Genomic DNA, 12684 nt, shown 5'->3' with positions numbered 1-12684 from the left:
TGTCAACAGCTCTGAAAATTTGTAGGTAGAGGGTCAGTACTCTAGCTAGACATTTCAACCCCTGTTGGCAAGCAGCTTGTTTTCAAAAGACACAAAGTGACCAATCGCAAGAGAAATGGAAGCTTAAAATGATGTCACTGCCAAGAGACAGCACAATCCCCTATTGTTTTCAGTGGACTATGAGCCAACAACAAGAAAAACATGAATAGCTTCTACACAGCATCAGTACTGTAGACTGCCTAGTGGAAGCACAGGTGTTGATATGATTTTCTCTTACTTCTCAGATAAGAGGTATTATCCGAGGACACAGTCTCTCTGAGCACCGAAGATGAAGCTTGCATCATAAACTCTCTATTTTGATTGGGGGATAGAAAGGAAAAGACATACTGCAAAGACAGAAAGCGTTTTGATAATTCGGGAACATGAAGGAGAAAAAGCTCGTGCAATAAAAACCATGCACGTATTGACAGTAAGTATTCCAGAGTAAAGCTAAAATAATCAGTTCAGTGTCCCCTTATTCTGTAAACACAACCTCATGGAAATCTGCTACTCTAAAAAACTCAATGTACTTGCTTTATCAATAGCTTAGGACACCTTTTGAAAGGAAAGCAACGGCTCCTAAACCACAGGTCACTGCCTTTGCAAAGATGTTACAAACCCAAGGGCAGACAGTCTACAGAAGTAGGATCACAGGAAGAACAAACAGAAAATGGTTCAACAATAAAGAGTACCAAAACTGCCAGTGTAAGGCCAGTGCTGCATACAGAAACTTGAAAATGTTAATAATCTGAAACGGGTACACCGAAAGTGTTACTTCTCAGCTGTCACTACGTACAGAAATTCCCCTGAACCACCCCCCCCTTACCATCACCCACGGACATCCCCACGCAGGCCACAGCCAAGCCTCTTCCACGAGTTCTGCTTTGTCCTCCACGCCAACACAAACTTGCTCCAGCCGTCCCCCAAGACAGATGTGAGCCACGCAGTCACGTCAGCACAGTCCCGAGCCCCGGCTTACATGTTCTGCCTCACAGCTACGGTTACAGGATTCTGCTTCAGCACTGTTTGCATCAGCTGGCGATGGAAGAGGACCTTAAAGCTGGGAAGAACTTACCGATAAGTTCCTTAAGTTCAAAAGTTATAGGACAGTTTTAATAGTGCAAGTGATCATTATATGTCAATAAATATGCTCACAGTCAGACCACTCTAAATACACACTGTTGCAGATTTACTGATTTACTTCCTCCTAAAGGAAGAGATAATAATTTGGCTGTAAGTCCACTTTGTCCCCAGGAGATTAAAGCTTGTATGTTTTTCTTTGCTCTATATTTAATAGGAAGACAGAGGAAAAGAATGTATTTTTGAAGACAGATGTTCCCATACCGTTTGGGTTTTTCTGAATAAAGGACCTTCACAACACTGATCCTAATCTTCACAAAGCAAATAAGCTTAGTAGAGGTTGTACTGCACCCAACCAAGAAAACGTTAATACCTGATCTCATAAACAGAGAGATGGTGTTACACTTTTCAAAAGACAAAAACCCAAGAGAGTCATTCACCCAGCATGTCATTGCACTGGCATGTTTAACCTAATATGTTCAAAACGACAGTGTCACTTATTCCACGTATGCCCATGTGAAAACCTTATCTACTCAATCATAACAAAAGCAAGAAGCAGTGAGATGTTTGAAGACTTCCCTCAAAGAGCTACTACATCAGACAAATTAAATTCAAGACTAAAAAACACTAACAAAATGCTGGGCATTATGAGGCAGAGAACTGAAAACAGAACAGAGAGCATTATTTTGCCATTACCTTAAACCTTCATCTACCCTCATCTTGAGCAGAAGGTGCAGCTCTGGTAACCACATCCCAAAAACAGGTGCGGAAGTATTAAAAGGTACAGGAAAGAGACACTGAAATGATCAGGGGGTGAAGCAGCTGCTTTGTAAGTGACTAAAAAGGTAGGGGACTGTACTGGTTTGCAGTGGAGAGGCCTAAGGAAGAATATGACGAGGCTTTCACGGTCAGAACACTGGGTTAAGGACCACCACCTTGGTCTGACCCAGCAGGGTACTGCTTTTGTGTTTAATGCTCTGAGACCATTAGTCCCAAAACCAGATGCTTTTTATGCTTCCATCTGCATTTCTTAGCACACTCACTTAACAGACAAACCCACAGCTTTAAGATGTGCTATATTTTCATCAGCTGTGTTACACAGAGCCTTGCAATTAGTGAAACACAACCAAGACAAGCACTCACCAATCTGTTTTCATCAAACACTTCAAACAGGAGACGATGATTGGTTGGGTTTACCTATAGGAAAAGTCAAATAATGTCACTTTAGGTTCATGAGCTTGATGATAACAATTTATGGGTACTAGTTCATACAGTGATTAAACCACGGCAAATAGAACAGGACTAACAGGTTTTATGTAAATCTTAAACTGGAGCACTAGAACACTTTGTTTCTAAACTACACCCTACTACAACTAGAAATAGCTGAACAGTTGACATTACAAGCTCTCACACACTGTGTCCAATGCCCTTCTCTTTCCACAGAAAGCTCCGAAGAAGAAAGGCATGGCTGCTGCGTAGTGCCCAGCTGTGTGCATCCCTATGGCCGAGAGGAATTTGCAGAGGACACCCCTGGGCGAACTAGGCTGCTTCTCTCCCTTGTCGCCCCTGGTACACGCTGCAGCCAGGAAGCACAACTGGGGGGCTTTGCCAGCCCGGGGCAGCCAGCAAGGCTAACGTGGCCTCAGGAAGGGTGGCCTGGCCAAAGTGACCAGCTCTGTATTTTGGGAACAGGTCCCAGGCTGGACAGACTATCAGGGCTTTCGGTTCTACAGCTCCAAAGCTCAACTCAACTGTAGGGAGCAAGAGCTTTACTGTCTTTCAGAATGTCACTATTATCTGTACTGCAGACTGTCCATCGCTCACTATTTCTAGCCCATTTATCACACATGTCTGTGGAAAACCCAGCAGAAGTCTCTCCAACACTTGAAAACAACAAGTAGACCTCCAGAAAATTATTTACATTTAAATTAGAAGGACTGTCAACATTTAAAAGGAAAAAAAACAAAGAAACAAAGAACTCTGGTAGGAAGACAAAACAGCCACTACTAAACAAGAAATAAATTCTATAGTATTTGATCCACTTGATACAAAGTTTTTCTGAAAAAAATGTAAGTCAGGTTATTGTGTCCATCGTGTTTAATTAAGGAAATTTAGAAACAATATTCCACAATGGACTGATAATTCTGGGGGCTGGCAATGAACTTCCCAGTTTTGAGAAAACTAGGAATTATGACACACAAAAAAAAGGGTATACATTACTTTATAGATTCACATTATTGTTTAGGATTTTCCAGATCTTTTAACAGAGCTTCTATGAACTATATTTGTAGTTTAAGCAACACAAATTGTGGCGGTTTTGTGTATTCTCTTTGCCTGAGAAAAGGAAATTATTAAAAAGGCTACCTTGAATAGGATCAGTTAAAATTATAAGCATAAATATACATAACAAGCTTGCCTAATCCTGAGTAAATATATTTCACTTTAAAACACATGAATCTGTTCCTTACAGTCTGCCTTACAACTTGGCATGTTTATGAGACCAGCATTCATAAAGATGGGCTTACGAGGAGATCTCATCCATTTCTGAATCAGGCACGCAGTCGGAATCAAATCTGGGAGAGCTTGAAATGTCTTCCAATAGATACGCAGGCAAAAACTTTCTTTGACTTCCCCTTCCTGGGCACTGTGCATCCTGGGGCACGATGGTAATCTCTCTCCCTAGGTTATCTATCCTCTACGCTGAGGGCAAAGGCATCTGAACACTTCACCATAACATGCTCTAGTACTGGGGTAATGACTTTCTAGGAAAACGACAGTATTAAAATGCCTCTGCATTTTTACAGGCAGGTACCTTAAGTTATCCCAAGGTAGAGCCACCTCTGTAGCAAGAGCGGGGCTAACATCAAAAGCCACTCTGATGAAAACAGAAAACCTCAGGCCCAGTCGGAATTTAGCGTCAAGACAGTTCCTATGGACTCTGCATAACTTCAAAATGTCTAAGTCCATATTTTCCCTCTGAGCACATTATCAAAATCAAAATATTTCATTAGATAAAGATGATTTTATGTATGTGTTACTGCTAGAAAAACTATTTGGTACATGTTTAAAAACAAAAATTCCACTTGAACCTCAAAAACCTGTATATGAACAATTATACTGGTGGGAACTCTTTATCTGAAAGATCTATTAGCGAGACAGTCATTTGCCAAGACTCTATAAACAACGCTCAATAGGATACCCGCTTTTAACAATCTACACTCACAGCAGCTGTTTTAAGATTAAATTTTAAAACCCACTGAAATTCTACCTGACCTTTTGTGAAAGCTACAGCTGCACAAAAATTAAGTCATTCTTCTTTGGAAAAATATTTTCACCAACTAAATAACAAAGTTGTTACAGCCCTTCTCCTTCGTATTATGTTGGTTTTAATGACCACTGTTTTAACCCCTCCTTTACCACTTTCAAATATTTAAAATTATTTTTTCTGATAAAAATCACTCAGTTTTAGCTATAACTTGGTTTTCATTTTAAGAAAGATCTGGAAAAATTAAAATGAAACTACAAAAAAAAAAGTGTATTTTGATCTTTTTGGCAAGTAAGATAAAGGCCAAGAGAAATTACTTTTTCTGTCTTCCTTCTCCACATATGTAACTTCTCCACACATGTTCCCATAGTTCTGGGAAATAACTCTGATTATTTGCCACTGCATTAGCGTTTTAAAATGACAGCAAACATGCTCTGCTAAAGATACATTTTCAAGTAAAAAGAATTTTTCATTTGTCAGACAAGTTAACTCAAAACTTGCTCTCAATAACATCTCAAACTGTGAAACAGTCCATTTCTAATTAACCCTGTGCCAATTTCTGCTGGTCATTCCATCGCTACAGAAACAGAAGAGCAATTACATTAGGACAAGCATTTTTTTATGCAAACATATAAGCAACAACTAAAAAATAAGCTGCTTCTCAACCTTATAAAATGGCATGTGATTAATTGTACGTTATAATAACGGTTCCAAGTAAAGGGAAACTTACTCTAAAATAAAATTCTTCATTCCATTTTGGATTCAGTGTCTGTAAAAGAAATAAACATATTTACATTACTAAAATTTCTTTAGGTTTGTCATTTTGCAATCATCAAAATGTGCATGCAAGTGACAATTTTCTAGGAAAAAAAAGAAAAAAGCATGAAAAAAAAAAAGCCAAATTGTTTAGAAATTCTCTCCTGAGTAAACCAAACGTGGGAAGATATTTGAGTCAGATGATCCTAAAATAGATGTTAAGTATAAATAGGATTCTATGAGTAAAAGGCAAATCACTGAGAACCTGCTGAAATAAAACCTGAATATGTTTCATTCTCGAGATTCAGTTAAACTCAGATAAAAAAAAAAAAAGGAAAAAGAAGTATTTTTTTTAAACACAAAGATAACTTTAGGGATAAAAAATTAAAGGCAGATTTATACTGTAAATTAAACAGGAAAAAAAACAACCCCAAAAGGAAAGGTTATTTACTTTGAATAGGTATGATACTCTTCCTAATCTCCCCCAAGCCTATGAAGCATTTTTATTTTGTTTTAATAACCTGAATTAAATGTACAGAAAAACCATGCATATAGATTGCAATCTGAAGGGAGCTCAAGCATGAAATGATAAATTGGTAAAAAAACAGATCAGAACTACAAACATTAATAATTTGGGCAATTAACCTTTGGATACGTTTAAAACCAAGCGCGACGTGTCCAATGGTTTTGTTTTCATGCCAAAGCATTCCCTCATTCTCTCACATAGCAGAGATTTACCAGGAGAGCTGACAGTAAAAATTGGCTCTACACCCACCAAAATTTTGCTATAGCCACGGACGAGAAGCTGGGCTGTTTATCTTAACTCCTTGGTATAGATACAATAGGTTTATCGTGTCCAGGACATGGTGGCTCACTACACTGCATTTCTCTACAAAAGGGAAATATAGAAGTCACATTGTAGCTCAACACGTGCTCGTACGATCGCATCTCGCTGACAACTGCACATCCTCCTTTGCACTTTAAAATGGGGCTGAATCCTCACCCTACATGTATGTAATCTATGATCAATAAAATCCAATACTGAAATTCGAAAACCCTGTTCCAGAAAATTTAGGGAGAAAAGGAGGATAAAAAAAGGAAGTAACAGTATAAAAAAAGATCAAACTCAAAACCTATAGGAACGGCTATGCAGGTGGTTAACAGTTGTACTCTTAGAAAAGCTTTACCTGCATTTATCCTAAACAATCTTATGACAGAGCAGGAAAATATGTCATGAAAGAAAAGACCATTGTAAAGAGTAGATGAAAAAAATAAAATGAGGTTAGGTGAAGGGCAGGGGATAGGGGTTGGGGGCAGAGAGAAACTTTCACCTTTTCTCCTTAAGGAGCACAAATGTACTCAGCAAAAAAATAATGAAGTAATAAGAAAAAAAAAGTTACTTTAAATACTTCTATTCGTCAAATGTGGCTGTTACTGGCAAGAGAGGTTCCATGTAATTTAAGAAATGAAGCACGGTCTTGTACTAAATTTGAGGGTGCTACAGTCCATCAATAATGCATTAATTTTGAATGCTGCTAAACCACAAATTCAAATTTCAGGAAATATTTGCTGTATTAGGCAGCACAATTTTTGGTAGATGCCCTGGTAACCGGCAGAAATTTCTTCCACCTTTACACATCCAACAATTAGTAGGTCAAGCCAGAAAGTACAAACACTAGAATCCTAGCAAAGGAGAAAAAACACTTGTAAAGAAACGCTCCAGAAATAAATGCATGAATAACTTCATAAAGATATTAGCCGGGAAACAACGACAAAAAGACTCATCAGCAAAAAGACCCACATCCTAAAAAGGGCAAGTACTGTACAGATAAAGAACTGCCAAGAGTCAAGCTGAGTTAGATCTTCCACAGGATATTAGAACAAACACAAAGACTGTTTTTCAACCATATAAATAAAATGAGAACACAGAAAGAAACGATGCTACTAAGCAATGTAGCTCCATGGGGAGACTAAGCATAGTTAGATATGGGAAATTCTGTTTAACATGACGTATGGGAAGGGCAGAATAACTAAAAGGGACTGGTACGCAGACAGAAGTTGTCACAACTGATGCACAAGTGAAGTCTTCAGAGCTCAGTGCAGTCAAATTGAGGAAATCGGATAATCTTCATCCAGACTTTTAAAAGAACTGACATGTGAAATCACAAGCCTAGTAGCAGGAATTTGAAAAGCACCCTCAGTATCTTACAAGATCGTAAGATGGCAAACAGCAAATACAGCTTTTTCACTGCAGAAAGAAGGGAGCATTTCTAGCAGGCCATTGAAAAAACAGCTCCAGAAGGAAACACAAGGCATTAATCAAGTTTTACAGCTGGAATAACTCGATGTGCAGAGCCTCAGAAATTCAATATAGCTAGATCATGCCAGAGGAATCTGAAATTTTTCTGATACCTTTATTTTCTCAGAGTAAGGAAACGATATGCATTTAATTCCTTTGGCTGTTAAGTAAGCACTTCCTAAGGCCTGGTCCTGCTGTACAGTAGGATAGGGATCAGACAACTGCACAGGTAGGGTAAAAGGAGAATAAAAAGGGGAAACTGCAGTCCCTCCTGCCTTCTTGAAGTGCCACACAAAGTTGCCCATTAAACTGAGGAAAACAAAAACGAGTAGAAAAATAAGAACCTAGTGAAGGGTTAGACGCTATCATATTAAAAGTGACAGAGCTGAAGGAGATAATTGGCAGTGTCTTTTGGAATCACTCCTGGCACTGATTTTGCTCAATATTTTTTTGTTCATGAGTTTAACTGAAAATTAAGATATAATGATGATGTTTGCTATTTACAAAATAAACAGAGGTTGCAAGTTGCACAGGAAGAATACTGCTTTGAGAGCAGAAGTCTTGAGATGAAATGTAACAATTCAAACCAGAAATGACTAACTAGAATTTCCAATAGATGAGTTAATATTACTATTATGGAAATGACTGCAAAAGTCCAGGCTTTAAGTGACAGTTTGAAGAAACAGGGAGAAAAGGCAGATGCAGCCCCAGGAACACATCATCATCCTTTCACCCTCAGCCCTCTGTCTGCAGCTGGGCAGTGGCACAAACGTCCTTTTTCTCTTCCTTCCTAGGGCAGCACTAAGATCCACGAGTTTCTCTCTTCCCTGACACAATCAATACAATACTTTCACATCTTTACTACTTTTTTTTTTCTTTATGGTTGTAGTCTTAGCAGCTTTCTTTTTCTCCCTTCCCATGGATCCAAAGCTGGTAAGTACTGCTTCAGATCAGCAGTGAGGTTACAACCTTATTTCCATTATTTTCAGGAATCCCGAAGCCTGCATTTTGCAAACAAGCCCGTTGAAAGCAACCGCATAAGAAAGATTTCTCAGTACCGACACAGGTGCACTGATGTAATAGCTTCTCTTGAATATTGCCATTCCATAGTGAGACAAAGTCAGTCTCCCAAGATCACGTTAGCTAGGCTTACACCAGAATTATCATAGCCAGGTATTCTAGAAGAGCCTGAAAATGGCCTAGCAAGCCTAAGCATTTTCCTTTCATAGGATTTCAAGAACAGGACTTGGTTCCAGGCATCTATGTGCCTGGAAATGGCACGACGACAAGCATGCTCTCTACAAAACCAAGGTATGCCTATCCTAAGAAAAACCTCCCACACACTCATATGGAATTGGCGATAAATCTTGAATCTATGTCAAGGAAACAAAAAATGCCATGGTCCATGTTGTTACTATAGCAACGAACTAGGTACCCCTTTTTGGAAAAGTTAACATTTTTCTCACAAATGTTAATGTCTAAAAACTTTACATAGAACTAAGCTAGATGGGCTACAAGGAAGTATTTAAAAGGATACAATGAATGTAAAAAAGCTATTATGAAACAAGTACTAATGGTTGACAAGGAAATCTTTTAAAAATTACATCAAACATGCCCCGGGTCCTCAAAAAGTTCTGCTTGAATCTTCCATGCTTCCAGGATTTCACATCAGTTTTCTCATGACACCTAATGTTCTCGTTTTAGAACCGCATCACTCAATTTTGTATTTTCAGTAACAAAATTTTCCTCACTATTCTGTTTTGCAATACTGATTTCAATTGCATCATTGTTGAATCTAAGTATATTCATAAAAATGACAACTCATTATTTTTCCCTTTTCATAGGGGTTTTGTCATTATTCCTTTCTGCCATCACTACCAGTAAACTTAAAAAAACCCAAACAAACAAAAACCAAAAAAACCCTTCTAAAATCTTATGGCTCTGATAATGACAAATACCATCCCCTGGTGGAATTTTTGTGGAATGAAATTAAGAAACCAAATAAAATTTTATTTTGGTTCTAATTAAAATTAAAAACATTTTCAGTGCATTTCCAGGCTTTTCTTACAGCGTATCTTCTGTTATTTGGCTATTTTAAATTCCCATATTAGGAAAATATTTTGAAAATGGATATTTTGAAAGGAAACATTAAAGAATGATCATTTCTGCTAAAAGTCGAATAAATGATAATTAAAGCAGATATTCTTAGTTCTTTATTTCAGCTGTATCTTTCATTAAAATATGACTGATAAAAAGAAACAGTGAGTGATGTAAGAAGATTTGTTAAGTCAAGCTTTAGAGAATAATATGCAACATACTAGACCCTGTCAACAGATCATGCACACTGAAGATGCATGCACTTGTTTTCTTATTTTGGTTTGGGAAAAAGAAAAACAAACCCAAAACAAACAAGAACTCCACCTTATTCAGTTGCTATGCATGTAATGCAACAATTTAAGTAAGTGTTGTATTATGTTATAGAATTGTATTCCAGTATTCTTAATATTACCAAAACAATGGAATAAAAAAGAGTACATACATACCTTTTTAATAGTTTTTGTCTGCACAAGAGCAAGTTCTCTGTTCTCATCTGCTACATACAAGGAAAGTTTCACATACGGGTCACTGCAAAAAAAGATGTCATATTTAATGGGAATATAATTTTACAGCCAAATATCATTTCAGTATAACTTTGTCATTTAATTGGATAGCAATAGCAGCTCTAAACACTTTTAGTGAAAGTATTTTCAGTGAAGCCTAGTAACTGTTGTAAGCTCCTGAAACATATAAAGTGTTTGAATATGCTCAATTAAATACTGACCATAGCATTAAAGATAATTTAACTTGCAGCTTTATCCCATTGCTATGGACAAGAACCACTTGCTTGCATACAACTTCTGCTCACAAGCATGCACGTACATTAACATGAGTCAAGAAAAAAATTAGAGCCGTGGGTTTTAGAAGAGACTCGCTGTAACTAACCACTTGAGGTTGACAGGAAAGGGAACAGGAATTATCTTGAAGAAGCAGTTCCAATTTTATTGAACCATAAAACCAAGCTGCATCAGTGGTGATAGCAGTATGGCCCTTCTGTCCACCCGATACCCCTGCCCCTGAGCTCTCCTGCCCATACCACGGGTCTCCTCCTCACCAGCTGGTCCACTGTGGTGCTCGCTGCAAACAGATGCTCATCTCACAGGCAATCCACACTCGTGGGTCCCCCCCAAAATGCTGCCACGGACCCTCTCCCCAGCTGGTACCCCCATGCGGACCCAGAGCTTCCTACTCACTGGCTAGTCCAGCTTGGCTATGCTAGTGAACGGCACGGGTGCTCTCCCACGCGCACCAGGTCTGGGGGCGATACAGACACTCAACAGCCGGCACCAGGCTGTGACTAGCAGCCCCACTCCAGCTCAGATAATCTTAATGAAGAAGATGCTCCCACTTCCTTAGTGAACAGCACACTGATCCTGCTTCAGCTTTTCAGGCCCTTCTCATTACCAGGTCGCTGAAGATCAAGCACTATCATAAAGGTTTGCACAAATGCTTCAGCCTCCGTTCAAATCCAATTTTCAAGGTCAGTGATGCAGAGTGAACATTAAATTTGCAGCTATGGGGTATTATAACCACTACCTTGAGCTCTGCAGAGTGTTAAGTAGATCTGCCACTAATCCTGTTTGCCATTAGAGTTTACGTGCACTTAGGAAAAGTCTTGCCCACTGTGCCAGAACTAGCCAGCATAGACGAATCTGGCCTCAGATCCCCCCTGACTCCACTTCCTCTGTTCAGAGGGAGAAGGAAGTAGAGATATTCCTGAGACCAATACCTTTCAGATATAAAATGTGCCACTAAAGGAGGTCACTTCTTTCACCCTAACTCCAGCTGCTTATCACTGTTGCTGTGCTGCAGGCTTCTGCCCTCCAAATCTGGGCTTTCTGATTTCTTTCAGCAGGGAGACAGTAGATACCAGTAAGGGGTGATGTGGAAGAAGGCTCCATGACACCAGTATGAGATGACAATCTACTAGATCCTTCCCAGGACTGGTAGAAGAATACATCTGTTGGGAGGTCTAAACGTTAAAAGAACTCCACAAGGGAAGAAGGGAATCTTGTATGCCACAAGCAACCTTAAGTATGCTAGTGTGGTTTCTACAGTACTCGCAAATAATACGTTCAAATATAACCTTTCTTTTATGAAATAAACTATTATGGCCATGAAAATGATTCGAGAGCTGGAGCGCCTCTCCTGTGAGGACAGGCTGGGAGAGTTGGGGTGGTTCAGCCTGGAGAAGACTCCAAGGATACCTTGTTGCAGCCTTCGATATATAACAAGGGCTTATTAAAAAAGACAGACTTTTCACCAGGACCTGTTATGACAGGACAAGGGGCAGCAATGGTTTTAAACTGAAAGAGGGCAGGTTTAGATTGGATAGAAGGAAGAAATGTTTTACACTGAGGGTGCTGAGGCCCTGGCACAGGGTGCCCAGAGAAGCTGTGGCTGCCCCTGGCTCCCTGGCAGTGGTCAAGGCCAGGCTGGATGTGGCTTTGGGCAACCTGGGCTAGTGGAGGGGGTCCCTGTCCACGGCAGGGGGTTGGACCAGATGATCTTTTAAAGGTCCTTTCCAACCCAAACCATTCTACAATTCTATGACTCTATGTCAAAGACTGGGAGAAAACCATCCTGCAGAACCAGACTAACTTCATACAGGTATAATGTCAGAAAGTGGAACTGGAACAGTGTCTCTGCTTGAAGATAGGAAATGAGTGGAAGAGGGCACTGAACTGCTCTGATGCTTCCCTTTCAAGTTTGCAGCACAGTCAACTGGATGCCAATCCGGGGTTTCTTGAAGGAAGGATAAAACAACAGACATTCAGATTGCCAGTTCATTCAGAGATTCAGACACTCTCAAATACATTTGTCTGATACCTTTTAAGTTTAAAAAACAATTTTGTGACAGTATCAAGACAGAATAGTCAGCAGTTGAGTGTTCATCATACTAGATGCTTAATTTACTTGGAAAACAAATTACCACAGGTGAAAATAAAGTAAGAATAAACAAGACCATGTTAGATTGATTATTTCTATCAGTAGATACACATAAATGGATCTGCTTAAACTGCAATTAAATTCAGCATTAAGCACCAAGGTTTAAAAGAAAACCAAGCATCATTGTGATTAAAAAGAAATGCCGATACTACCTTGAATTGCTTGATGTACTGTGCTGCCTAATATTTACTGTCAAAAT

General features: G+C 39.1%; 1 protein-coding gene across 8 annotated transcripts in view; it reads right to left on the bottom strand.

Moving 5' to 3' along the window:
* Positions 1-12684, bottom strand: part of NEDD4L (NEDD4 like E3 ubiquitin protein ligase) — a 180043-nt gene that overhangs the window by 93380 nt on the left and 73979 nt on the right. For all 8 annotated transcript variants that reach the window (XM_075740794.1, XM_075740793.1, XM_075740791.1 and 5 more), the window contains 3 exons: positions 9983-10064; positions 5115-5153; positions 2263-2316 (listed from right to left, as the gene is read on the bottom strand). In XM_075740794.1, coding sequence (XP_075596909.1) covers positions 2263-2316; positions 5115-5153; positions 9983-10064 — 175 coding nt within the window. The remainder of the gene's footprint in view (positions 1-2262; positions 2317-5114; positions 5154-9982; positions 10065-12684) is intronic.

This window comes from Balearica regulorum, chromosome Z (assembly GCF_011004875.1).
Source record: "Balearica regulorum gibbericeps isolate bBalReg1 chromosome Z, bBalReg1.pri, whole genome shotgun sequence".
Classification (NCBI taxonomy): Eukaryota; Metazoa; Chordata; class Aves; order Gruiformes; family Gruidae; genus Balearica; species Balearica regulorum.
The sequence above is the reverse complement of the archived record's forward strand: the minus strand, read 5'-3'. Positions and strand labels throughout refer to the sequence as shown.